Genomic DNA, 26,353 nt, shown 5'->3' with positions numbered 1-26,353 from the left:
AAAAAAAAAAATCATTTTACTCCCAAGTCCAGCAGCATCTGCCCCATGTTAATATTGCTTTTTTAACTTACAGAATTTGAGAAAATCTACAATGGCTTAGGTTTGAATTGTAGTAGAATCAGTGTTTTTATTGTTGATCTTCTTTTTGTAAACATGACCACCTCTTTTCTACTTAGCAAAGCCACTCCCTAGACCCCTTGAAAAGAACCCAGCTCCCTCTGATTCAGTATCCAACCAAGGCCTGCTGGTCATGTCTTTGGAATGTCTCCCCCTTTGCCTGCTCCTGCCCGCCCACCTCACTTCTGTATCTCCCTGTGCTTTGAAAATTAGGTGGCATTGATAAGGAATTATTGCTCATTTGCTAAGTGTGAACAAAGGTATCATGGGTTTTTTTTTTAAAGTAATCTTTATTTCTTAGAAATTACATATCGATGTTTTTACAGAGAAAATTATGTAATCACTGAAATTTAGTAATAATACAGCAGGAGAGAAAAAAGTGGAAAATGATACACACAAACAAGATTGGCCATATTGTTATAACAAGTAAAGTGGGGGATGGATTTCATTACCCTCTCTCTGTTTGTATATGTTAGACAACACAAATGTCACAAAAAGGAAGAAGGCAGGCAAAATCCTTTGCATACCTGGGGGTTTTCTTTCTTTGCCTTAATTACTACCTTTCTGCAGTAGGGTTACCTTCACATGCTAAGAACAGTTGGATTTCCAATTTCCAGGCAAGCATAAGCTTGCCCTTTTCTTTACAAGAGGGGCTGGGGACATAAAAGACAAAGAGCAAAGGTGCTTCCTCAAAAGCTTCAGTGTCTGGCAGCTTGATTCTGACTTCCCCTTCCTCCTCTGGACTTCCCTTCTCTCTCTATTCTGCCCTCATAGCCATCTTCCTTCAAGTCAAACCCAGTGCTGTGTGGTTAGGCTCACTTAGACTCAGTTGTATTGGTTTTCCAGGAAGAGAGAAGATTTCACTATGCAGCATTCCCCAGTGCAATGTCCCACCGGAATCGGTCTTTCTCTTTCAATCCTCACCCGGGATATTTGACCCCTTCCATGAAGGTAAATTGGTTCTACTGGTTTTAATGCATTACACAATTCCATTGATTTCGTTTTTCTTAAAGGTAACCACAGGTTATTGTTGGGCTGGTGTACACTCAGAAAAATATTCATTGGAAAAAAAAAACCAAACCCACAAGAAATAGTCCAAAGTATTAACCGTGTTTGTATCTGGCTGGGCAGATTATGTGTGGTTTTTATTTTTTATGGGATTTTGTATTTTCCAAATTTTCTAGAATAAGTATGTGTTAGTATTAAGAATAGCTCTATCTAGGTGATGGGAGGGATAAGAAGAGTAAAAATCCTCCACTTCTGTACATATTTTTGGAATTTTTCACAATGAGCATATTCACATCCAATTCTCTTACCTACTATCACAAAATCCTAAAGGTTCTTGAAAAATAGTATTTTTGGCTGAGAGCAATGGCTCACACCTGTAATCCCAGCACTTTGGGAGGCCGAGGTGGGTGGATCACTTGAGGTCAGGATTTCAAGACCAGCCTGGCCAACTTGGTGAAACCACAACTCTATTAAAAATATAAAAATTGGCCGGGCGCGGTGGCTCACGCCTGTAATCCTAGCACTTTGGGAGGCCGAGGTGGGCGGATCACGAGGTCAGGAGATCAAGACCATCCTAGCTAACACGGTGAAACCCCATCTCTACTAAAAATACAAAATTAGCCAGGCGTGGTGGCGGGCGCCTGTAGTCCCAGCTACTCCGGAGGCTGAGGCAGGAGAATGGCGTGAACCCGGGAGGCGGAGCTTGCAGTGAGCTGAGATCGCGCCACTGCACTCCAGCCTGGGTGACAGAGCGAGACTCCGTCCCCCAAAAAAAAATATATATATATATAAAAATTAGCTGGGCATGGTGGCAGATGCCTGTAATCCCAGCTAATCAGGAGGCTGAGGCAGGAGAATCGCTTGAACCCAGGAGGCGGAGGTTGCAGTGAGCTGAGATCGCACCACTGCATTCCAGCCTCAGCGACAGAGCAAGACTCCATTTTAAAAACAAAAAATAGTATTTTTAAAAATAGTTCACAGGACAATACACTTGTGACCTAACTAATGTGATCTCGCGTGTAGTTTTTATGTATCCTTCAGTATGACAAAATGTAAGTTTCACTCCAGAAATGTGAATGCATTTGAGGCTAGGGTGGGCCCAGCCCCTGCTGGGGGTGTTATATGACCTTCTAAAATCTTAAACAAAATTGAGTTGCAAAACACATCCATCTCCAGAAGTTTTGGTTAAGAGGTTGTGAACATACATATTTATTTATAATACAAAATGAAGATTGGAGGGAAAAGTGCTTTAAAAAATAGCATGTTAAGTATATAAATGAAATTGTTGCTGCTTCTCCGATTTTGATTGGGTGAGCATTATTTGCTTTTATAATAATGCTTTGTTTTTTGCATTGCATTGCACTAACATTTCCATTAATACAAACAGAAAAAGAAGATGGAGGACGTGCCCAGCCGTGTGGTCAGCGTGCCGAACCTTGCTTCCTATGCAAAGAACTTTCTGAGTGGCGATCTGAGTTCCAGGATTAATGCCCCTCCAATAACTAAATCACCCAGCTTGGACCCAAGCCCCAGCTGTGGCCGGCCCTACAAACCCAACCAGTCTACAGATGCAAAAACTGCCACAAGGTTGTAGGGGGTGTTGGGGGCAGAGGCCCTTATTGTATTTCCCTGTAGACAAGAGGGAAATTAGGATTCTTTCTGGCACCTGCTAATTACCCAGCATTTGGGCGATATAAAGAGTAGTAAAACAAGCCCTGCCTTTGAAAAATGGTAATTTAGCCAAAAGGGAAGACTGTAAGAGAAGGGAATTATGTCATTCTTTGGAAGGGGTACTATTCCTGGTACCAAATTCCAGAAGGCCTTTTTCCATGGATGATTAGACAAGGGACACTGAATCACTTAGCTGAAAACTTCAGCATGGGTTATACAAAAGGTGGACTCTATCTGGCCTGGAGGTCTGAATTCAAATTAGTCTTCCTCATTCTCAGCTGTGTGGCCTTGGACAGGTCACTTGACCTCCGGGTCTCCATATCCTTCCCTCTAAATTTAAGATAATACAGCACCTATCTCATCAGACTGATATGAGACTAAAGGAATTAATTCATAGGATGTGCTTAGCACAGGACTTGGCACAGAAATCTTCAATATAGTTTCAGTATCATTACTAACATTCCTCAAGATTTACTGTATCACCTTGGAATTCTTTTTTGTTTGTTTGTTTGTTTGTTTGAGACAGAGTCTTGCTGTGTCCCCCAGGCTGGAGTGCAGTGGTGCGATCTCTGCTCACTGCAAGCTCTGCCTCCCGGGTTCACGCCATTCTCCCGCCTCAGCCTCCGCAGTAGCTGGGACTACAGGTGCCCGCCACCTCGCCTGGCTAATTTTTTTGTGTTTTCAGTAGAGACGAGGTTTCACCATGTTAGCCAGGAGGGTCTCGATCTCCTGACCTCGTGATCCGCCAGCCTTGGCCTCCCAAAGTGCTGGGATTACAGGCTTGAGCCACCGCGCCTGGCCTTTTTTTTTTTTTTTGAGATGGAGTCTTGCTCTGTCACCCAGGCTGGAGTACAGTGGCTGAATCTTGGCTCACTGCAAGCTCCACCTCCCGGTTCACGCCATTCTCCTGCCTCAGCTTCCCGAGTAGCTGGGACTACAGGCGCCCGCCACCTTGCCCAGCTAGATTTTTTGTATTTTTTAGTAGAGACGGGGTTTCACCGTGTTAAGTCAGGATGGTCTCAATCTCCTGACCTTGTGATCCGCCTGTCTCAGCCTCCCAAAGTGCTGGGATTACAGGCTTGAGCCCAGCCTATCACCTTGGAATTCTAAAGTCTCTTAATCAGGCTGGGCTCAGTGGCTCACGCCTGTAATCCCAGCACTTTGGGAGGTGGAGGTGGGTGGATCACCTAAGGTCAGGAGTTCGAGACCAGCGTAGGCAACATGGCAAAACCCATCTCTACAAAAAAAATACAAAAAATAGCTGGGTGTGGTGGTATGTGCCTGTAATTCCAGCTCCTCGGGAGGCTGAGGCACAATGATCGTTTGAATCCAGGAGGCTGGAGGTTGCTGAGCCGAGATCATGCCACTGTACTCCAGCCTGGGCGACAGAGGGAGACTCTGTCTCAAAAAATAAAAATAAAGTCTCTTAATCTGTAGGTTTGGTTAATCCTGCACAATTATCAGAGCTACAACCACTGAGTCTCAAAGGAACAACAGAGAACCAAACAATGGTAAACCTTCTGTTTTCAAAATGAGGATTAGGTATTCCCTCCCCAGCCCCATCCTTTACAACTTGTTTCCCACTACTAATGTTAGCCGGTCCCATTCAGATGTTTCTAAAGAGTAAACATGCAGTTACCTTTCCCTGAAAAGATGGTGGGTATTAAGCTGTTTCGTGCATAATTTTCAAAACCATATAAAAAACCTTTTTTTATTTGTAGGACACCAGATGGTGAAACGGCCCAGCCCAAAGAAGCCCAGCAGAAACAGGGCTCTCCGCACCAGGAATGGTTTACCAAGTACTTTTCTTTCTAAGCTAATCTTTGGGATACATCACAGAGGATACTTGAAAAACATTTCTTTTAAATCATCTGATTGAAGGAATGAACTAAAACCGACCAACCAAATAATATGCTTGTAATATGATTTATATATAAGAGCTAAAACAAATTTCGGCATTAACACTCCATACTGCTCTGCCAGGCACAGTGGCTCACCTCTGTAATCCCAGCACTTTGGGAGGCTGAGGCAGACGTATTGCTTGAATCCAGGAATTTGAGACCAGCCTGGGCAATATGGTGAAACCCCGTCTCTACAAAATATACAAAACTTAGCCAGGCATGGTGGTGTGTGCCTGTGGTCCCAGATACTTGGGGTACTGAGGCGGGAGGATCACTTGAACCTGGGAGGCAGAGGTTGCAGTGAGCCAAGACTGAACTCCTGCACTCCAACCAGCCTGGTGACAGAGGGAGACCCTGTCTCCAAAAAAAATTGTTCCATGGGTCCATGGTGACAGTTCATTACAAATATCTTGACATTAAACAAACCAGTGTTATTAAAAAGCATCTATAGGAAAATGTTATTAGCATTACTAATGACCTGTACGTTGTACTTCTAGTGTCCATAACATCATACTCCATTTTGTAGAATATCAGACTTTGTGATTTCCATGATCTACTTTAAAAGTGGTTGTACTTGTCCTTAGGATGCTAGTCAACTCCACTGGAAAGCTGTTTCTATGTAAAATGATGCAATTCCAAAATGCACCTCTAACCTCAATAGGAAGATGAATAAAAGTTAAAATAAACAGGAAAGTCAACTAAAAAGAAAACAAACCAAACCTACCAGAAATGGATGGTAGCATGCTTGGACTGACTATTTTCACTTCCTTGGTCTAAGACAAGCAGCAGATTATAGATGGGATGACACCTACCTCTAAAAGGGCTTTGCAAGGATTAAGCAAGATAACATAAGTTAACATGAATTGGAATTAAGTACCACAAGGTTTTTCTGTAAATAACCAATCCTAGCCCAGTTACAGGTCTCAATGTAATGACTGTAGTGTCAACTTGATCATTTGTGAAGGTCTCTAGACTATCTGTTCTTTGAAGTCAAAGATCTTCTAGACTGTGCACATGGCTCATGCTGTAATCCCAACACTTTGGGAGGTGAGGTGGGAGGAGAGCTTCAGGCCAGGAATTTGAGACCAGCCTGGGCAACACAGTGAGACCTCCATCTCTACAAAAAATAATTAGTCCAAAGAAAACAAAAAAAAAATAAAAATAGTAAATAAAAATAGTAATAATTAGCCAGGCACAGTGGTGGGTGCCTGTAGTCCCAGCTACTTGGGAGGCTGAGGTAGGAGGATAGCATGAGCCCAAGAGTTCGAGACCAGCCTGGGCAAGATAGTGAGTGAGACCCCATCTCTACAGATAAAAAAATATTTATATACTGAACCTCTGGTCTTTGGGTTTGAGCCATTTGCCTCATGGTGTGTTGCTTCTTCATTGCATGAATTCCCAGTGGAATAAAAAGGAACCGGAATGGCTGTTCACGGTGCTGTCCTTGCTCTCAGTCCACACTGATTTGTCTCACCTTCTGATGGAGCAAGGTGATTTGACAAGACTCAGTACAACTTTTAGGGGGCAAAATATTTTTTCAGTCTTTGGTGCTGGCCCAGGAGGTGGCCCACAAACCAATGTTAATTCTATGCATTGTCAAATCTTTGCTCTTTAAATAAAACTTTGAAGTGGGCAATAAAAATAGTTGACTTGTATTGATTTTCCACAGAAAGGTAAAATGAGATGAAGACAGCTTGGAAATAGAAAGTTCACTTCACATTAACCTCAATCACATCACCTTAAAAAACTGATTACACATTATAACTGTCAAACAAACTTACATATTAAAGGTAAATTTACTGCCTAATCAAAAAGAGGCCCCAATACATTTTTAAATACAAACACTTGTCATCATACATTAACATGCCATATTGTTTTTCATTACCAAATATTTTTTGTGAGTTTCCTGCTTAGAGTGTCTTAGTTCGTTCAGGCTGCTCTAACAAAATATCTTACTTATACTGGATAATTTATAAACAATGGAAATGTGTCACTCACAGTCCTAGAGGTGTGATCCCCGGGCAGGAAGAGAATTTTACTAATTAAGACTGTACATCTGTTTTGACTCCTTTCTTGTTGCAGGCGCCTGAAAGATCTTCTTAAATTTCTAAATTCTACCCTGCAATGATTATATCTTTGTTAACAAAATCTTTGCATGCTTCTATAATTTTTTCTTGAGGCCATATGCCTTGAGTATTGTAAGGCATTTAAGGACACAAACTTAAGCTTTTTGTTTGATATTACCAAACTGCCATTCAGCAAGTTTCTAGCAATTTACACCCTTACCTGCAGTAAATGAACCTGCTGTGCCCAACACTATTGACAAAGAAATACAATTTGATAGATAAAACATTCTTTCTGTTTTAGTTTGCATAATGATTCCATCAATCTCTCAAGAGCAGAGTGGTCTAGAGATGACAGTGATGGCGCAGAAGTGACAGACAGTGGAGATGAAGAGAAATTATCCAATTCGGGATTAAGTTACGAGAGAGAAAAAATGGGATATTATGACGTATGGAAGAGGTAACATGTTCCTGTAGCAAAACTGAAAGGAATACTATCTGTTCCACATGAATGCAAACTGTTTTGTAATTGGGGTAGGTAAGAATGGATTCACCTAGTCAATGGCTTGCACACCACATACCTGAGCCCTTAACTGCTCTAACATTGATGTAATATCCAACCCAGCAATTGTGATTGAGACTACTTGGTTAATTTTTCTCCAGGATCCACCTGGATTCTGCAGACGAGGCTGGCAAATTAAATGGAACTATGATAAGGACCGTCTTACTGCATCTGTCAGATTTCCAAGGGTAGCAATGATCTTGACTGTCACCTCACCTCCACCCCCAGGATGCAGTGTTGTTTGTGTGTTTTTGAGATGGAATCTTGCTCTGTCACCCAAGCTGGGGTGCCATGGTGCAATCTCAGCTCACTGCAACCTCCGCCTCCCGGGTTCAAGTGATTCTTCTGCCTCACCCTCCTAAGTAGCTGGGACTACAGGTACCCACCACCACACTAATTATTGTACTTTTAGTAGAGACGGGGTTTCACCATGTTGGCCACGCTGGTCACGAACTCCTAACCTCGAAGTGATCCGCCAGCCTCAGCCTCCCCAAGTGCTGGGATTACAGGCGTGAGTCACCGTCTGGCCTCAGTATTGGTTTTATTTCTACCAGCGCCTCCAAGATAATGACAGAGGCCCCAGGCACTCACAGTCACCTCATCAGTTTCTCACTATCCCTCTGCAGGGAACTGACACTCTACTGTCCTTGTTGCAGTACTCCTCTTACCTCCCACAGGTTTGACTCCTCACATTCCCCTCCACAGGGATATTTTCCCAGGGCACCACTAGTGGAATCCTCAGCAACTGGGCCACCCCCTCGTGAGGTGACTGTCCATACCTCACACGCTGCTCCAGAGGGGTTTTGCTGTCAGTTGGGCAGTGAGTGAGCCAGTCCCCAAGCCCCATGCCACTGCCTGCTCTCAGACCACATCCAGTCACAATTGTCTCAGTCAGGTCCTCCACCAGGCACGCCCCGAGACACAATGAGAAGCGCAAGACATTCACTGGGGGGTGTGAATGCCTTCAGCCAAAGCCCACAAGAAACGCCTGATTTGAACAAGGTGGGTCTATTCATCACAGAGAACCATGGGCTTCTCAGACAGAGAATGTCACAAAGAACCTCTTTTAGGATTCTGGCCCTGGTTGGGTGATTTCAAGGAAGTGAGGATTCACTCGACTGGATGCTGTCAGAGTGGGGGCGACTGTAGGATTCAGCATCTCAATACATCTTATTTATAGGAAGATGGACTAGCGTAGGAATAAAGGTATAATTGCATATATATACATACATATATAGCAGCTGTCACTCATTTTAACCAGGAGAAGGATGTTTGGTATTTTGTGAGTGGTAAACTGACCCTGAATTTTCTTTGTATGTGCTTAGACAAAATTATGAAGTGGTTTATTTTATCATGGCCTGAGAGCAACTTTAGAGTTGGTATTCAGAGACTGTTTATGTCCTACAGGAGAATGACATGACCGAACAGTGTTGTCAGCTTCTGAATGTCAGGGACAGGTGTTTTTTTCTCTCTTTCTCAGGAGAAACACCTATTTAGAGAAAGGGGAGAGGAAACAGAAGACAGGAAGAGCCTATGATGTAGGTCTGACAGGTGGGCCAAGGAACATTGGGGCAAAAGAAGGCAGGACAGCTCCGAAGATGTTGTGGCCAGGCTGATGGAAGCGCCCAAGCAGACTGCTCAGTATTTTTTTTTCATTTTTATTTTTTTGACACAGAGTCTTGCTCTGTCACCCAGACTGGAGTGCAGTGGCTCGATCTCAGCTCACTGCAACATCCACCTCCTGGGTTCAAGCCATTCTCCTGCCTCAGCCTCCTGCGCCCGGCCTCAGACTGCTTATTAGAGGAGTCCTGTGTCGAGCAGAAATGGCCTAGCACCTGGACCTCCACTGTGCTTGGTGACAGCCAGGACCAGCATGGCCTGGGCAGGAACATGGCGGCAGATCCCCAATGCCAGGAGCTTTTGTAACTGAACTCCTTGAAGCTGCTTTCTTGAAGGGAGGACTGAGCAGCACTCCTTCACAACCTCTAAAGGCCCACAACCAAACACTTGGGAATGTCAACAGTTAAGACATTTGGGTAGAGGAGAAAAGAGGAAAGAAGGGAAGATGAATGAAAAAGAATTAAGTTTAAGTAAAGAATATGAAGATGGGCTGGGCGCGGTGGCTCACGCCTGTAATCCCAGCACTTTGGGAGGCCGAGGCGGGCAGAGCACTTGAGGTCAGGAGTTCAAGACCAGCCTGGCCAATGTGGCAAAACCCCGTCTCCATTAAAAATACAAAAATTAAGGCCAGGCACAGTAGCTCACGCTTGTAATCCCAGCCCTTTGGGAGGCAGAGGCGAGTGGATCACGATGTCAGATCGAGACCATCCTGGCCAACATGGTGAAACCCCATCTCTACTAAAAATACAAAATTATCTGGGTGGGGTGGTGCATGCCTGACGGCTACTTGGGAGGCTGAGGTGGGAGAACTGCTTGAACCCGGGAGGCCGAGGTTGCAGTGAGCTGCGATCGCACCACTGCACTCCAGCCTGGACAGAGTGAGACCCCGTCTCAAAAAAAAAAAAATTAGCCCATCTACTTGGGAGGCAGGAGAACTGCTTAAACCTCTGGGAGGCAGCCGTTCTTCTGGGGGGAATGTCAAACGGCTGAAAAGGTCACCACCAGCTTTGATGTCGGGCGGCAGGAATGTCCTGCAGGAGGCAGTGCTGCTGTTTGCAGAACACACAGGCTACCTGATGGCTGGGTTGGCCTTTCCCCAGCACTTGCCTGTGGCACCCCGTTGTGCCACTGCACTACAGCTTGGGTGACAGAGCAAGACTCTGTCTCAAAAAAAAAAGGCTGTCCTGAAGATGTAGGTAGGTTTATCTGTGGAGAGTGACAGCCCACAGGCAATCTGCATCTTGGAGCCTGACAAGGAAGCTGGAAGCTAAGTAGTATTCAAGAAAAAAGGCCCTCCTGGTGGAACTTTCTACCTTTCAAAGAGCTACCACACCCAAGACAACCTTGGCGTCTTAAGAACACCCCGGAACCACAGGTGGGTGGGCTGTTATCAACACACTGACCAGGGAAGAGAGGTGTGAAAACTCACTTCAAATCCTCCTTCTGTCAAGGGTTAAAGACTAACCTCTTGACTTTGGGCAAATCACTTAACCCTCCTAAATCCCATACTCTTCCTCCATAACCCTCCTCTTCCCGGAACAGAAATCACTAACACCTGAAGAATACTTGCTACATTCTAGCACCCTTGCTACTGACTTCCCATTCAACATCTCCTTTTTCTTTTTTGAGATGGAGTTTCACTCTTGTAGCCCAGGCTGGAGTGCAATGGCACAATCTCAGCTCACCACAACCTCTGCCTCCCGGGTTCGAGAGATTCTCCTGCCTCAGCCTCCCAAAGTGCAGGGATTACAGGCGTGAGCCACCGCACCCGGCCTCAACATCTCCTTTAATCTGCAAAAATAATCCTGGAGGATAGGTCCTAGTCTTATCCCTATTTTACAGACTTTTTTATCCATCTGTGAAAATGGGAACAACAATATTGATTCTGTTATAAGCCTTCTAGAAGACTGAATAGGATCATTTACAGAATATGTGTGGCACAGATGTTTGTTTGAAAGTCGAAAGCCTGAAGCCTATGGACGGACCTTAGATCAAGCAACAAGCCAGGCCAGAACCCACCCCTGGACGATCAGAGCGGGAGTCTCTTCCAAGACATAATACTCCTCCACTCCTTTCTAGTCACTCTAGTCCCTTGGAGTCAAATCCACTGGCAACAACCTTCCTTAATGGAAAATGTTTCCCCTCCCAAAACGTAAAACAAAAATGAAACACGCAAACAAAACTCAAAACAGAAAGAGACAATCAGAGCAAGCTTTAGCACCTCATAGCTCACCTATGCCCCCGCTGTCATGCTACTGAAAACAGTGTCTGCCCCATTAAACAGATTCATTACTGCAGAATGTAATGAATGTTAGCGTATCACTGCTCCCACTATATCCTTCTCTGTCAAAAAAAAAGTAAACAAACACCACGTAAAATATAAACATACCCCAAATAGAAGTCAGCATCAACCTAAGGATCCTAGTGTAAGATTACTACACTAACCCAGGAAAATTCCATCCTCTTCCCACCTATTTACAAAAATATCCTCATTGAGAGCTCTGGAAACATTACAAATATCGTATTAGATTCCTCTTCTTGAGGTAGTTCAAAGTCTTAAAACAGAGCAAATTTACATACTTTTCTACACACCACTGAGGGGTAATTATCGTAAGACCTACAACCAAAATCCCCATCTCCTGATTCTCAGGCTACTATACTCTTCTCCTTCAGATCAAACTACAGGAAACACACATACAAAGATGAAAAGTCATACAAAAATTTAAAAACAAAGCCACCATAGAAAAGAATCTGTATCATCACACTCAGTCTAAACTTTGCTAAAGACAAAAAAAAAAAAACAAAAAATTGGTTTATCCAAGCTACAGATATGTTATAAAGTACTCAAGAAATTAACAGCTTATAAAAATAGTGGAAAAATTTTCAATGCAAGCATAAAACTAAAATGAACTCATTATCTGGCAAAGAGTTCTTCCAAAATGTCAAGTCCCCAGGAAGGGATATGTGGCCAACCTCACGCACCAGCCCACTCATAGGCCGAATGCCTCTGCCCTTTGCTCACGTTGGCTTCAGAGGTGCAGGGATGTTGGCAGACGCCTGCTCCAGGTAGGCCAAGGAGCCCTGAGGGATGTCGGCGGGCTTTTTGTGCTGCACGTTGATTTCCTCCAGCACCTGCTGCCAATGCCTCAGCTTTGTCAAGTGCTTCTGGACTAGTGCGTCTTTCCGCTGTAATTCATTCCTTAGCTCCGACACATCCTGCCGATGAAAGCGATGGAGTAAGTCAGAGCAAACTCAAGAAAAACACACACGGTTCTGGTTGGTTAAAAGGCTAACAATTCAAAACAAAGAGAATCCATTAAACCATATTAAGCCCATTACTCTGCTTGGCTCCATTATTTAATTAACCCAAATGATAGATTCTGACATAAGTTTATATGGGTTTTCTTTTTTTTTTTTGAGACGAAGTCTTGCTCTGTCACCCAGGTTAGAGTGCAGTGGTGCAATCTCGGCTCACTGCAGACTCCACCTCCCGGGTTCAAGTGATTCTCCTGCCTCAACCTCCTGAGTAGCTGGGATCATAGGCACACGCCACCACACCCGGCTAAATTTTGTATTTTTAGTAGAGATGGGGTTTTGCCATGTTGGCCAAGCTAATCTCGAACTCCTGACCTCAAGTAATCCACCTGCCTCAGCCTCCCAAAGTGCTAAAGTGCTGGGATTACAGGCGTGAGCTACCACGCCCGGCCTATGTTTATTTTTCTTATAGAAAGTAATATGCAAGTTACAAAATTGAAAAGGGCAGCCAAAAAGAAATCAGATTGATATGGTTTGGCTATGTCCCCACTCAATCTCATCTTGAATTGTAACTCCTACAGTTCCCAAGTGTTGTGGGAGGAACCTGGTGGGAGGTAACTGAATCATGGAGGCAGGTCTTTCCCATCCATGCTGTTCTCCTGGTAGTGAATAAATCTCGCGAGATCTGATGGTTTTAAAAATAGGAGTTTCCCTGCACAAGTTCTTATCTACTGCCACATGAGATGTGTCTTTCACCTTCTGCCATGATTGTGAGGCCTCCCCAGCCACGTGGAACTGTAAGTCCATTAAACCTTCTTCTTTTGTGAATTGCCCAGTCTCAGATATGTCTTTATCAGCAGTGTGAAAACAGACTAATACGCAGACTCTATCCCATCCTGGTCCCCAGCCACCCAGTACCTCTCTCCAAAGGTTACTGCTGAGAACCTAAAACACTGAAAATCTGAAACATTTGTTAACAACTGTTTACAAAAAACTCCACACCACTATTCTATCACTTCAGATTATGAACTGTTAAAATTACATTTTCAAGAGCTTTTTATGAACAACAGCATTACATCCTTTACTAAAGACCCAGTCTTGGACATATCTGCATTGTTATTCAAGTATTCACATCAGGAAATGATCTGACATGATGAATTGTAAGAATATCTATCCCCAACAGCTGGTATCATGAAAGAAAAGAGACTTTTTGATTAATTGGGACTAGTTACTTGCCCCCAACCAGTAATCTCAATTCAGTGTTTCTCACTGAGGGCATCGCTGGCTTTTTGGGCAGGACGATTCTTCACTCTTCCACATGGCATGGAGCAGATCCTAGCCCAACCCATTCAATGCCATTAAAGCTTCCCAAGTCATCGTGGCAACCCCAACACACTTCCAAATGTCCTAGCTTAGAACAACTGCGATCAACGAAATCCTGAGTTTCCAGGAGCCTGGGTCGAACACTACTTTCTGATTTCTTGGATTCCTGTGTGCAAGGCACTGGCTAAGGCAACTGGGGACACAGATCTCAGTTTTTGTCAAAACAAGCCTATATATGTTATGGCTCTTTATCCTTTTTTCACATGGCAGAATCTTTTAAGAAAAATCTTTCCTGAAGGCTAATGTATGACACAAGTCACATCAGAGCTATTCTGTCTGACACTCTGCTTTTGGACCCCACTCCTTGGCTCTACTTCTTGTTCAGGTTGTCCCAAACATGGATGACTAGCCACGTTTCACACTGACCTACAAAGCCTGAATGAAACTCACGGGAAACGGGTACATCTCATTTAAAGCATAAAAGGATTCCTGGCACCACTTAGTTATTCCTATAGAGCTAAGGTGAAAACTGAGTCCATACCTCTTTGATAACTTGCTCTGGTTTCTGGACAGATAACTGCAATCTTTTTTGTAAGAAAAAACACTCTGTCTGTCTTGCAATATCCAGAAACTTCTGGATACACTGATCAACACCTTAAAAAAAAAAAAAAGGACCAAAATTATTAAAATAAGAAAAACAACAGACTCATGTATCTCCCTCATAAATGAATAATCAGAAGGTAAAAACAGAGCTTTCTCATAGACAACTCAGGGATTTTAATCTTGGCCACAGCAGTAGTAATAACCCCCAACTTCTCATGTGTTAACCAACATTAAAGAGCAGATAATTTGTGCTTTTCTCAGGTTAAAAAAAAAAGAGAGACCTTAATACAGTATAAAAGTCATGAGATCATTAAAAAGACAATGCAGCTGGGCATGGTGGCTCAAGCCTGTAATCCCAGCACTCTAGGAGGCCAAGGCGGGCAGATCATGAGGTCAGGAGATCGAGACCATCCTGGCCAACATGGTGAAACCCCATCTCTACTAAAAATACAAAAATTAGCTGGGCGTGGTGGCACATGCCTGTAATTCCAGCTACTCAAGAGGCTGAGGCAGTAGAATCCCTTGAACCAGGGAGTCTGAGGTTGCAGTGAACCGAGATCATGCCACTGCACTCCAGACTGGTGACAGAGCGAGTCTCAAAAAAAAAGACAACGCAGAGGCTGAGCGTGGTGGCTCATCCTGTAATCCCAACACTTTGGGAGGCTGAGGCAGGAAGACTGCTTGAGCCTAGGAGTTTGAGACCAGCCTGGGCAATACAGCAAGATCCCATCTCCACAAAAAAAAATAAAAAAACAAATGTGGTAGCTCACACTGTGGTCCCAGCTACTAGGGGGCTGAAATGGGAGGACTGCTTCAGCCCAGGAGGCAGAGGTTGCAGTGAGCAGAGATCATGCCACTGCATTCCTTAAAAGCGTGAGAGAGCAAGACCTCTGTCTCCAAAAAAAAAAAAAAAAAAGAGAGAGAAAGACAATGCAGAGATCCAGCAATTAGCATCATAATTTCCAGTTAAAATAGCACATATAAGGCTGGGCGCAGTGGCTCACGCCTGTAATCCCAACACTTTGGGAGGCTGAGGTGGGTGGATCACCAGAGGTCAGGAGTTCGAGACCAGCCTGGCCAACATGGTGAGAACCCCGTCTCTACTAAAAATACAAAATTAGCTGAGTATGGTGGTGCATGCCTGTAGTCCCAGCTACCTGGGAGGCTGAGACAGGAGAACTGCCTGAACCCGTGAGGTGGTGGTTGCAATAAGCACTCCAGCCTGGGCAACAAAAGTGAAACTCCATCTCGGAAAAAAAAAAAAGAAAAAGAAACATGTAAAATATAGTACGAAGAAATCAGAAGCTCTGGTTACCTTTAGGGACAGAACTCGGGGAATAAAAAGAAGCATAGGGGACTTTTCTCTGTAAGGCCTATTCCAAAAATAATAAAATTTTTTTAAAAAGCAGTACGCACCATTGGTCTTCTTCTTTACCTAGTACCAGTATGAAAAGTTCATTATAAATGATTCATTATGGGTGACATAAGATGTCAATTAATAAACTGAACCAAGAGTCAGCAGCTCATAGAGATTATGTGCACACATTTCAGTCCCTGAAATATTCTCTTAGGATAAAAGCAGGACTGAAACACATGAAGTATAAAATTAGCAACTAGGAAATCTTGCTGAAGCCAAGAACATTGTATACACAGAGGGAATGCTTACCAGTTCGAATTTCTTCCTGATCAGTGCCATTGACATAGTCCTGACTCACCAGAGACGCAAAGCAAGCCTGTGTCATAAAAACGTAGGAAAGAAAAAAATGTCATTCACATATCAAAAATTTTACTCCAGAGGAAGAAATAACTTCTCCTGAAGTCATGTGATAAAGTGGCAGCATCTGTTTGCACGAGATGGCAAGACATCATGCCAATGGAAACATTTGGTAAACTCAGTTTACCAATTAATTACGCCCATGGAAGAAGCGCCAGGCAAATGAGCTGCCACCACATTTAGTCTCTGTCCTACCACATGCCCCTTCCCCGTATCTTACTCCACACCAGGCCCAGACACTCTTCCAGCCCCACTGTGGCCTCTTGCTGGTGCTTACACAAGTCACATCACCACCCATTCAGGACTCAGGCCAATCTTCTCCCCCTCAGAGAGACTAGCCAGTCTACCCTTTCTAAACTGTGCCCCTCCTGCTCACGCTCCACACCCAAGCACAGTTTTATAGTTTTTCACATAATTAAGTGACATCATATCCATTATTTTCATCCATTATTATCTGTCCCCTACTAGTAGGTGGGAATTTTGTCTGTCTTGTTCACCATTGTCCTCCTAGTGCCTGGAACACTGCCTTGGCACAAGGGAAATGTTTAATAACACATATTACTGACTGACTGGACGGCCTAAAAGGACAAGGTTGGTGTCACATGGATAATCAAGTCCCAGAGAGAGTTATCTCTAAAGGGCACCTATACAGATGCAAATGTGAATCAGCCAAGGGGTTCTGCGCACAAGCAACTCTAAAGAAATGTACCAAAGCAGGCCCACTGCAGGAAGTGGGCAGGGAGATTGAGGAGGCACAGAAAGAGAACAGCATGGCAGCTGGAAGAGCAGGAGTCAGAAAGGAAGCCTCAAATACAGGAAAGCAGAGCTCTGTCAGCAATCAGCAAACTACACTTGGTGTGAGGCAGACAGATCTGAGCTCAAATTTAGAACATTATCTACACGTGAAGGCCCTTTGAGAAGCAAAACTTCTGCCTGCCTGCAGCTCTCGCGCTTGATTTACAGAGAAAGTAAATCAGCAACACAGATTGCCCATTCTCGGGATTACTTTGAAAGTTGACTCCTGGCCGGGCACGGTGGCTCACGCCTGTAATCTCAACACTTTGGAAGGCCGATATGGGCGGATCACGAGGTCAGGAGATCAAGACTATCCTAGCTAACATGGTGAAACCCCTTCTCTAATAAAAATACAAAAAATTAGCTGGGCATGGTGGCACGTGCCTGTAGTCCCACCTACTCGGGAGGCTGAGGCAGGAGAATCGCTTGAACCTGGGAGGCGCAGGTTGCAGTGAGCCAAGATCGCACCACTGCACTCCAGCCTGGGTGACAGGGTGAGAATCTGTCTTTTTAAAAAAAAAAAAAAAAAAAAAAAAAGGGGCTGGGCATGGCGGCTCACGCCTATAATCCCAGCACTTTGGGAGGCTGAGGCGGGAGGATCACAAGGTCAGGAGACCGAGACCATCCTGGCTAACACAGTGAAACCCTGTATCTACTAAAAATACAAAAAATTAGCCAGGTGTGGTGGCGGGCACCTGTAATCCCAGCTACTCGGAAGGCTGAAGCAGGAGAATGGCGAGAACCTGGGAGGCAGAGTCTGCAGTGAGCCAAGATCACTGCACTCCAGCCTGGGCAACAGAGAGAGACTCCGTCTCAAAAAAAAAAAAAAAAAAAGAAAGTTGACTCCTGTTGGGTTTGGGATGTGGGTAGGATGTACCTCCTTTGTGAGACCTATGGCTACTGGAAAATGTCACATCAAGAGGCCAACCAGTCACAAACTGGCCAAAAAAGCTGGGCCAGCTCCCCAGAGCCAGGAGGCCTACCAGATAGGGTGGCAGGAAATCTGATCTCAAGAATTTTACTGCCCTCCACCTGCTTAAGAAAAAAATTTGGGGTCAGACGTGGTGGCTCACGCCTGTAATCCCAACACTTTTGGAGGCCAAGATGGGTGGATGGCTTCAGCCCAGGAGTTCAAGACCAGCATGGGCAATGTGGTGAAACTCTCTACAAAAACAAAAACTAGCCAGGCGTAGTGGTGCGCATCTGCAGTCCCAGCCACTTGGAAGGCTGAAGCAAGAGGACCACTTGAGCCCAGGAAGTGGAGGCTGCAGTGACCCAAGATCGTGCCACTGCACTCTGGCCTGGGTGACAGAGTGAGCCTCTGTCTCAAAGAAAAAAAAAGAAAAAAACAGATACACAGGCCTTTATAGACAGTTGGACAGCTGTATTAAGAAGAGAACAGCTTTTTTTTTTTTTTTGAGGCGGAGTCTCGCTCTGTTGCCCAGGCTAGAGTGCAGTGGCACGATCTTGGCTCACTGCAACCTCTGCCTCCCGGGTTTCAGTGATTCTCCTGCCTCAGCCTCCCAAGTAGCTGGGATTAAGGCGTATGCCACCACAGACCACTAATTTTTGTATTTTTAGTTAGAGATGGGGTTTCGCCATGTTGCCCAGGATGGTCTCGAACTCCTGACCTCAAATGATCAGTCACCTTGGCCTCCCAAAGTGCTGGGATTACAGGCGTAAGCCACTGCATCTACCTAGAAAGAGAATAGCTTTTTAAAAGCATGGCTAAAACAGAGCCTTTGCCTGGAAAGTAAGTGCCAGTCCTCATTTCCACAAACCCAATAGCTGGCTTTGAGCAAGTAACTTGTCCTCACTGAGCCTCAGTTTCTCTATCCATGAATGGAGGAAATGGAACTAGATGGTCTCCAACGTTCCCTCCAAAATCAAGAGTGCATGAGCTCAATAAATTCCTTCCATCAAAGAGCATGTACTGAGCAGCTAGAATGAGCAGACAGAAACCTCAAGGGGTGGCACCCCAATAGGAATGAGAGGCAGGTAAGCAGGCGCTGCCATGTGCCACTGGAGGCTGTGAAAATTGAGGTCCACACAGAACACAAGGGAGGAAACAGGAAAAGTTCCAAAGAAAATGTGGCCTTTGAATTGAATCTTGAGACAAGACTAGACCGATCGTGATCACCCAGCAGCAGAGAGGATCCAGCTCGCACCTCTCCCACTCTCCTTCACCTGGCTAAATCAAAATGCTTCTTTGGCTTTCATGCTCTCTGGGAAGCCTTCCTTGATGTACACACCTATATGTGCTCCCACAGTACCCTAGATTTCTTCTATCAGAGCAGTGATCGATCCTACAGCAAGGCAACTGCCTGCCGTTTATCACAAGCTTCCTGAAGGTAGGGACTGGTTTTCTCTGTATTCTCCATATGGATAATCAAGTCCCAGAGGGAGTTCTCTCTCAAGGGCACCTACAGACACATATGTGAATCAGGCAAGGAGTTCTGTGCACAGGCAACTACACTACAGGCTCCTTCAATGTCTGACAAATGTTCATCTAGCACTTGCTATCTACTACCACTGTATTAGCCCTACAGGATACACAATGTGAGGGGTGGGGGTACAAAACAGGTAGTCTCTGACTTCATGCAGCCTGGTTTAATGGTAAGTATTAAAAAGGCCAGAGAAGGGTCCACTAAGGAAGTGACGCAATGAGCTGAGGAGGGGCCTGGAAGCCCAAAAAGAAAACAAATGGTACACATGGGAAAGTCTTGTGTGGCTGGAGTAAGAAAATGAGTCTCGGCCGGGCGCGGTGACTCAAGCCTGTAATCCCAGCACTTTGGGAGGCCGAAACGGGCGGATCACGAGGTCAGGAGATCGAGACCATCCTGGCTAAAACGGTGAAACCCCGTCTCTACTAAAAATACAAAAAATGAGCCGGGCAAGGTGGCAGGCGCCTGTAGTCCCCGCTACTTGGGAGGCTGAGGCAGGAAAATGCCATGAACCCGGGAGGCGGAGCTTGCAGTGAGCTGAGATCCAGCCACTGCACTCCAGCCTGGGCAACACAGCGAGACTCCGTCTCGAAAAAAAAAAAAGAAAAAAGAAAATGAGTCTGAAGGAAAGAACTCAACATGCAAAGCCTGGGAGACCACACTAAACATCTTGATCTTATCTCAAGAGCAACAAGCAGCTACTATAAGTTTTTAAGCAGCAGGGTGCTGGGAGTCAACTTTGGCTAAGATTTGTACAGGGCCAGTCTTTCAACAAGTGCCCAGGACAGAGAGCCAGCTCCCCTCAAGAACAATGCTAGATGCTGCTCTAAAACTCACCAGTCCCTTCCTTTACCACTTACCATCACCTCAAAGGCGTCTCCTCCTCCTCCTCTCCCTCCTCCTAAACGGTCTCAGTCCTTTAAATCATTTATTTCTGGCTAGGCACGGTGGCTCATGCCTGTAATCCCAGCACTTCGGGAGGCAGAGGAGGGTGGATCATGAGATCAGGAGTTCAAGGCCAGCCTGGCTAAGATGGTGAAAACCCGTCTCTACCAAAAATAAAAAAAATTAGCCGGGCGTGAGGCGGGCGCCTGTAATCCCAGCAACTCAGAAGGCTGAGGCAGGAGAATCGCTTGAACCCGGGAGGCAGAGGTTGCAGTGAGCCGAAACTCTGCCACTGCACTCCAGCCTGAGGGAGAGAGTGAGACTCCATCTCAAATCATTTATTTCTAAATCTTTGTACATCCGTGTGGTAAAAGCATTTTGTCCATGCAGTCTGAATAATATAATCGCTTACAAATTATATATTTATAATTATAAATGTACCACTGTGCTATTAGATACAATATTAAAAGTCACAAAATTGGGATTTTTATTTAATTTAATTTTATTTTTTTGAGACGGAGTCTAGCTCTGTCACCCAGGCTGGAGTGCAATGGCGTGATCTCGGCTCACTGCAACCTCCGCCTCCCGAGTTCAAGCGATTCTCCTGCCTCACTCTCTTTCGTATCTGGGATCACAGGCGCATGCCACCATGCCTGGCTAATTTTTGTGTTTTTAGTAGAGTCGGGGTTTCACCATGTTTGTCAGGCTGGTCTCGAACTCCTGACCTCGTGATAAGCCCGCCTCGGCCTCCCAAACTGCTGAGATTACAGGCGTGAGCCACCGCACTGGACAAAACTGGGATTTAAATGTGGAAAAGTTAACTCCAATTTGAAGTTATATTACTTTATTACTAGACAGGAATAGCTCATCTTCCATTTTAAAGACCACTGGGAATCACCAGAGCACTTATTTTCACCTCTCTATCTTCCCTCAATACACAGTTCACCTTTCTCGCTACAAGGTAAACTCCTTGGGCAGAACTGAGATTGGGTCATCTGTGGCTCCCTCCCTCCCTAACCTCCACCATTCCTCTTTCCTCGGCCCCTAGTACCAAGCTGCGGCTGCTAATTTAAGGAAGTCAATTTCCCCTTATAAGACTCTCTTTAGGATCGTTTAAGGGTGAAGCCCAGCGGAAAGGATACAGGACACAGTAGTGAAACTTTGAGCTCCGAAAAGGCTTAATGAACATGCAGGGATGCAAGAAACGGTGCTCAGGGATGAGACCGACGACCGGTTGGGATAGCAGCAGCCGGCTGGGAATCTGGAAGGGTTCCAAGTTTGGGGTTTAGGCAAACTTCGGGTCCACATTTCCAGAAATCTCGAGTTTACGCGCCCCCGCCAGCAGACCTGAATTGAATACGGGCCACGGGGAAGCCTAAAGCAATGACTTACGTTCTTTAAGCCTCAGTTTCCCTATCTGTAAATTAGTTGCTCGGATCCCTGGAGTAGATACGCGTAAGCGCAGTTCACGTTTCAGAAAAAAGGAAAGGCTGGGGACAAAGACGCCCATGTCTTATATTACCTCGAAAGATGACTCCAACTCGTCCACCAAAGTACTGTTGGAAGGTCTAGGAGCGCCTGGAGCTGCCTGAAGAAGCGAAGCTTGGCCCGGAAGGCCCGGTGGGGCCTGAGGGGGCCCGGGTGGCTGCCCAGAAAACATGCCCCCTAACGGAGCCGCCATGTCTGGAATGGCGCACGAGAGGTCCACTGCGCCTGCGCGGAAGCCGCCTCAGAAGGTCAGGTGTCTGGTGTGCGATGGGTGGTCACGTGACAGGACCGCGCTGTGGAAGGATTCTGTTGCGCCTTCGGAGGGAGGGTTTTTGATTCTTCTGTCTTCTTGTCTATCGCAAAACAGAGTTTACATGTATTTTCCTTTTTTCTTAGCTTAAGAATTGAAGACTGTGGCTGGATTAGACCTGGTTGTATGGAAAGGGGAATGAATAACTACAGTGGAGCGAGTCCTCCCGCGAGAGTCGAGATACTACCATGCTAGTCCCGACTCTGCCCCAAATGCCTGGACTTTGGCTAAGTCACTTTTTCTTTCCGCGGGCTGTTTACCGTTGGTAAAAGGAGAGGGTCACCCACTCTCTCCACAAACATTTGTTGAGTCATTGATTATAGCGGGAACAAGACAGGCAAAGTTCTTCCTGAATTCTGGCTGGTGATGGATAATGGAAACAACTTTGTTGAGGTTCCCAATGTGGCCGGCACTGTTCTCTTTAGATGTTTATGGTTACATCAAAGAGAAAGTCACTGTGCTAATCTTTTTTTTTCTTTCTTTTTTCTCAGGGTCTCACTCTGTTGCCCAGGCCGGAGTGCAGTGTCATGATCAGGGCTCGACCTCCCGGGCTCAAGCAGTCCCCCCACTTCAGCCACCCAAGTAGCTAGGACCACAGGTGCGTGCCGTCGCGCCAGGCTTCTTTTTTTTTTTTTTTTTTTAGTTGAGTCAGGGGTTTTACCATGTTATCCAGGTTGGTCTCCAACTCCTGAGCTCAAGTGATTCTCCCGCCGCGGCCTCCCAAAGTGACTAAATCACCTATCCCCCTCCTCCTTCTCTATCATACACATGCCAACTAGAAAATAAGTTCTATACATACATCAGAGCCTGCCCGTCTTATTCACGTGTATCCCCAGAATCTAGAATGGTGCCTCGCATAGATAGACATAATAAATATGTGATGACTGAAAGAACCAGAAGAGACTGCCGGGAGGATACAAGTCCAGCAGTTTTCAGACAGTTTTGGTCTCAAGACCCCTTTACACTCCTAAAAATTATTGAGGATCCCAAAGTTTTTGTTTATGTGAGTTAAGTCTGCTAATATTTATCTGATAAGTTAAAACTGAGACTTTTAAAAATCAATTCCTTAAACCCGGGAGGCGGAGCTTGCAGTGAGCTGAGATCCGGCCACTGCACTCCAGCCTGGGCGACAGAACGAGACCCCGTCTCAAAAAAAAAAAAAAAAAAAAAAAAAAAAATCAATTCATTAAAAAATAAATTCATTACATATTAACAGAAATAATCTTTATTAAAACTAATACTCTATTTTTTAAAATAAGGAATAAATTAGTAAAAATAATGGCATTTTACTTTTTAGCAAGTCTATATATATATATATATATATATATATATTTTTTTTTAGACAGTGTCTTACTCTGTCACCCAGGCTGCAGTGCAGTTTCACAATTACAGCTCACTGTAACTTCCGCGTCCCAGGCTCCAGCAATTCTCCCAGCCAGCCTCCCAAGTAGCTGGGACTACAGGCCTGCACCACCACACCTGGCTAATTTTTTGTAGAGATGGGGTCTTGCCATGTTGACCAGGCTGGTCTCGAAGTCCTGGGCTCAAGAAATCCACCTACCTTGGCCTCCCAAAGTGCTGGAATTACAGGAGTGAGCCACTGTGCCCAGCCTTTCAAGTCTCATTAATATCCAGTTTACCTAACCTCAATGTAAAATTCCTGAGAGCATGGTCAGTGGTATTTCTCTTGCAGTCCCCCTGGAGTACTGCACAAAAAAGCACTAACATTTTTTGGATTTTGCTGAAAACCCATCACTTCATTTATAAGATGAGGGAACACTGTTTTAGAAAAATTACCAAGAACAAGATAATGTATGTAGAGGTTTAATACAGTGCCTCGTGTAGACTGAGTTGCTAAGGAGTGACATGATGTAACTCCCTTTTTTTAATTTTTAGAGATAAGGTCTCACTATGTTGTCCAGGCTAATCTTGAGCTCCTGGCCTCAAGTGATCCTCCCACTTTGGCCTCCCAAAATTCTGAGATTACAGGCATGAGCCATTGGGCCTGGCCTGATTTATGTTTTAAAATAATCTTTCTAGTCATACAGATAACAGGAGAACAAGTGGAGAAGGCAGGGAGACCAGTGAGAGTTATCTAGGCATGCAGAGAGGATGGTGACTTGTACCAGGGCAGCTGAGACAGTGGTGGTGAGACTTGGGTCAAATAAACCATGATTTGTTTAACAACCAACTGGTTGGGAATAGAATGTTAGTGTGATTTGAATGTAACTTTTTTTGTTTTGAGAGGGAATCATGCCCTATCACCCAGGCTGGTGTTGGAGGGCAGTGGTGCAATCTTGGCTCACTATAACCTCTGCCTCCTGGTTCAAGTGATTTCTCCTGCCTCAGCCTCCCAAGTAGCTGGGACTACAGACACATGCCACCACGCCCAGCTAGTTTTTGTATTTTTAGGAGAGACAGGGTTCATGAAGTTCTTGGCAGCTAGATGCACGTTCAGTGACAACTATTAAATTTCATCTCAGTCAGGCACAGTGGCGGCTCACATCTGTAATCCCAGCACTTTGGGAGGCCTATACAGGTGGATCACTTGAGGCCAGGAGTTCGAGACCAGCCTGGGCAACATGGCAAAACCCATCTCTACTAAAAATGCAGAAACTAGCTGGATGTGGTGGTGTGCACCTGTAGTCCCAGCTACCTGGGAGGCTGAGCCATGAGAATCACTTGAACCCGGGAGGCAGAGGTTGCAGTCAGTTGAGATCACCCTACTGCACTCCAGCCTGGGTGACAGAATGAGACTATCTTCAAAAAAAAAAAAAAAATTCATCTCAACCAGATTAGGTAAGCCACATGAAACCAGGGCCTGTGCTATGCTTTTTGTATCCCACACACTAGTAAACACAAGAGTTCCATTGTTCCTTTATCCATAAAAAGCCTTGACAGAAAGCCTTCTATCAAAGCCCGACTGAGGCTCTGTATCACCCAGAATAAATCTGTTTTCAGTTTCCTTCATAAGCCTGTAATTCCAACCCTCTGATTCCATCTTTCCTGATGAAGTGACTCCTGAACATGGATAACCAGGGAAAACTGTGTTTGCTCACTACACTTACCGGGTTTTAATTCTAATAAATACCACAAACATGCATGCTCATTTCCATTCCCTCTATAAACCAGTTTAGATATACAGTATTTTTGCACATCAAATTTCTTTAATGTTAAAATTAACAGTAACAAAGAGCTTTTCCTGTCGAACATTTTCGAAGTTAAAAAAAGGGCACACATCCCATTGATGGATTAATTTGATTCATTGGATACAAAAGTAAAAGAGGAGAGCTTTGTTCTAAGTCTGCACCAATAGAATTATGTTGATTGGTTATAGTCTCAGGAGGTGAGCAAACAGTTTTACCCATAGACAGTCTTTTTTTTTTTTTTAAGAGATGGGGTCTTGGTCTGTTGCCCCAGCCAGAGTACAGTGGCTCATAACTCACTCATAGCTCACTGCAGCCTCAAACTCCTGGGCTCACGCAATCCTCCTGCCCCAGCCTTCTGAGTAGCTGGGACCTATTTATTTATTTAGAGATAAAGTCTCGCTGTTGCCAGGCTAGAGTGCTGTGGCACAATCTTGGCTCACTGCAACCTCTGCCTCCAGCGATTCTCCTGCCTCAGCCTCCCGAGTAGCTGGGATTACAGGTATGCACCACCGCGCCCAGCTGATTTTTGTATTTTTAGTAGAGATGGGGTTTCACCATGTTGGCCAGGATGGTCTCAGTCTCCTGACCTTGTGATCCACCCGCCTCGGCCTCCCTAAGTGCTGGGATTACAAGTGTGAGCCACTGCACCCAGCCTTAAAATTAATTTTTTATAGAGACAGGGTCTCACTATGTTGCCCAGGGTAGTCTCAAACTCCTGGGCTCCAAGTTACCCTCCCGCCATGGCCTCCTAAAGTGCTGAGATTACAGGTGTGAACCACGGCATCCACCTGCCTCCCCACCTGCTTTTTGAAACAGGTTTGTTTTTTGTTTGAGATGGAGTCTAGCTCTGTTGCCCAAGCTGGAGTGCAGTGGTGCGATCTTGGCTTACTGCAACATCCACCTCCCAGGTTCAAGCAATTCTCTGCCTCAGTCTCCCTAGTAGCTGGGATTACAAGCATGTGCCACCACGCCTGGCTAATTTCTTTTGTATTTTTAGTAGAGATGGGGTTTCACCATATTGGCCAGGCTGGTCTTGAACTCCTGACCTTGTGATCTGCCTGCCTCAGCCTCCCAAAGTGCTGGGATTACAGGTGTGAGCCACCGCACCTGGCCCAAGACAGGTTATTGCTCTTTCACCCAGGGTGGAGTGCAGTGGCATGATCAGGGCTCACTGCAGCCTTGACCTCCAGGCTCAAGCAATCTTCCCACCTCAGCCTCCAGAGTAGCTGGGCTCAGCTGACAGTCCCTTTTATGATCATTTCTTTTATCAACACGGTGTTGCTGGCTTGAATTGTTTCTTTTTAAAATTTCATAAAATAGAGACAAGGGTGTAACTATGTTGCCCAAACTGGTCTCAAACTCCTGGCCTCAAGCAATCCTACTGC

The 26,353-nt window shown here is 45.1% G+C and overlaps 2 protein-coding genes across 2 annotated transcripts in view; one reads left to right on the top strand and one right to left on the bottom strand.

Moving 5' to 3' along the window:
• Positions 1-5,735, top strand: part of FAM184B (family with sequence similarity 184 member B) — a 150,966-nt gene extending 145,231 nt beyond the window's left edge. Inside the window, exons 16-18 of the mRNA XM_025385642.1 lie at positions 964-1,068; positions 2,513-2,712; positions 4,518-5,735. Coding sequence (XP_025241427.1) covers positions 964-1,068; positions 2,513-2,712; positions 4,518-4,611 — 399 coding nt within the window. The 3' untranslated portion in view covers positions 4,612-5,735. The remainder of the gene's footprint in view (positions 1-963; positions 1,069-2,512; positions 2,713-4,517) is intronic.
• A 5,712-nt stretch (positions 5,736-11,447) lies between these two features.
• On the bottom strand, positions 11,448-21,723 carry MED28 (mediator complex subunit 28). Its single transcript, XM_025386597.1, has 4 exons — positions 21,544-21,723; positions 15,790-15,856; positions 14,062-14,174; positions 11,448-12,158 (listed from the first exon to the last, which is right to left on the bottom strand). Exons 1-4 carry the CDS (start codon positions 21,700-21,702, stop codon positions 11,961-11,963), a joined length of 537 nt encoding a protein of 178 aa, XP_025242382.1. The 5' UTR covers positions 21,703-21,723; the 3' UTR covers positions 11,448-11,960.
• Between the last annotated feature and the right edge of the window lie 4,630 nt (positions 21,724-26,353).

Source organism: Theropithecus gelada, chromosome 5, assembly GCF_003255815.1.
Source record: "Theropithecus gelada isolate Dixy chromosome 5, Tgel_1.0, whole genome shotgun sequence".
NCBI classification, from domain to species: Eukaryota; Metazoa; Chordata; class Mammalia; order Primates; family Cercopithecidae; genus Theropithecus; species Theropithecus gelada.
The sequence above is the reverse complement of the archived record's forward strand: the minus strand, read 5'-3'. Positions and strand labels throughout refer to the sequence as shown.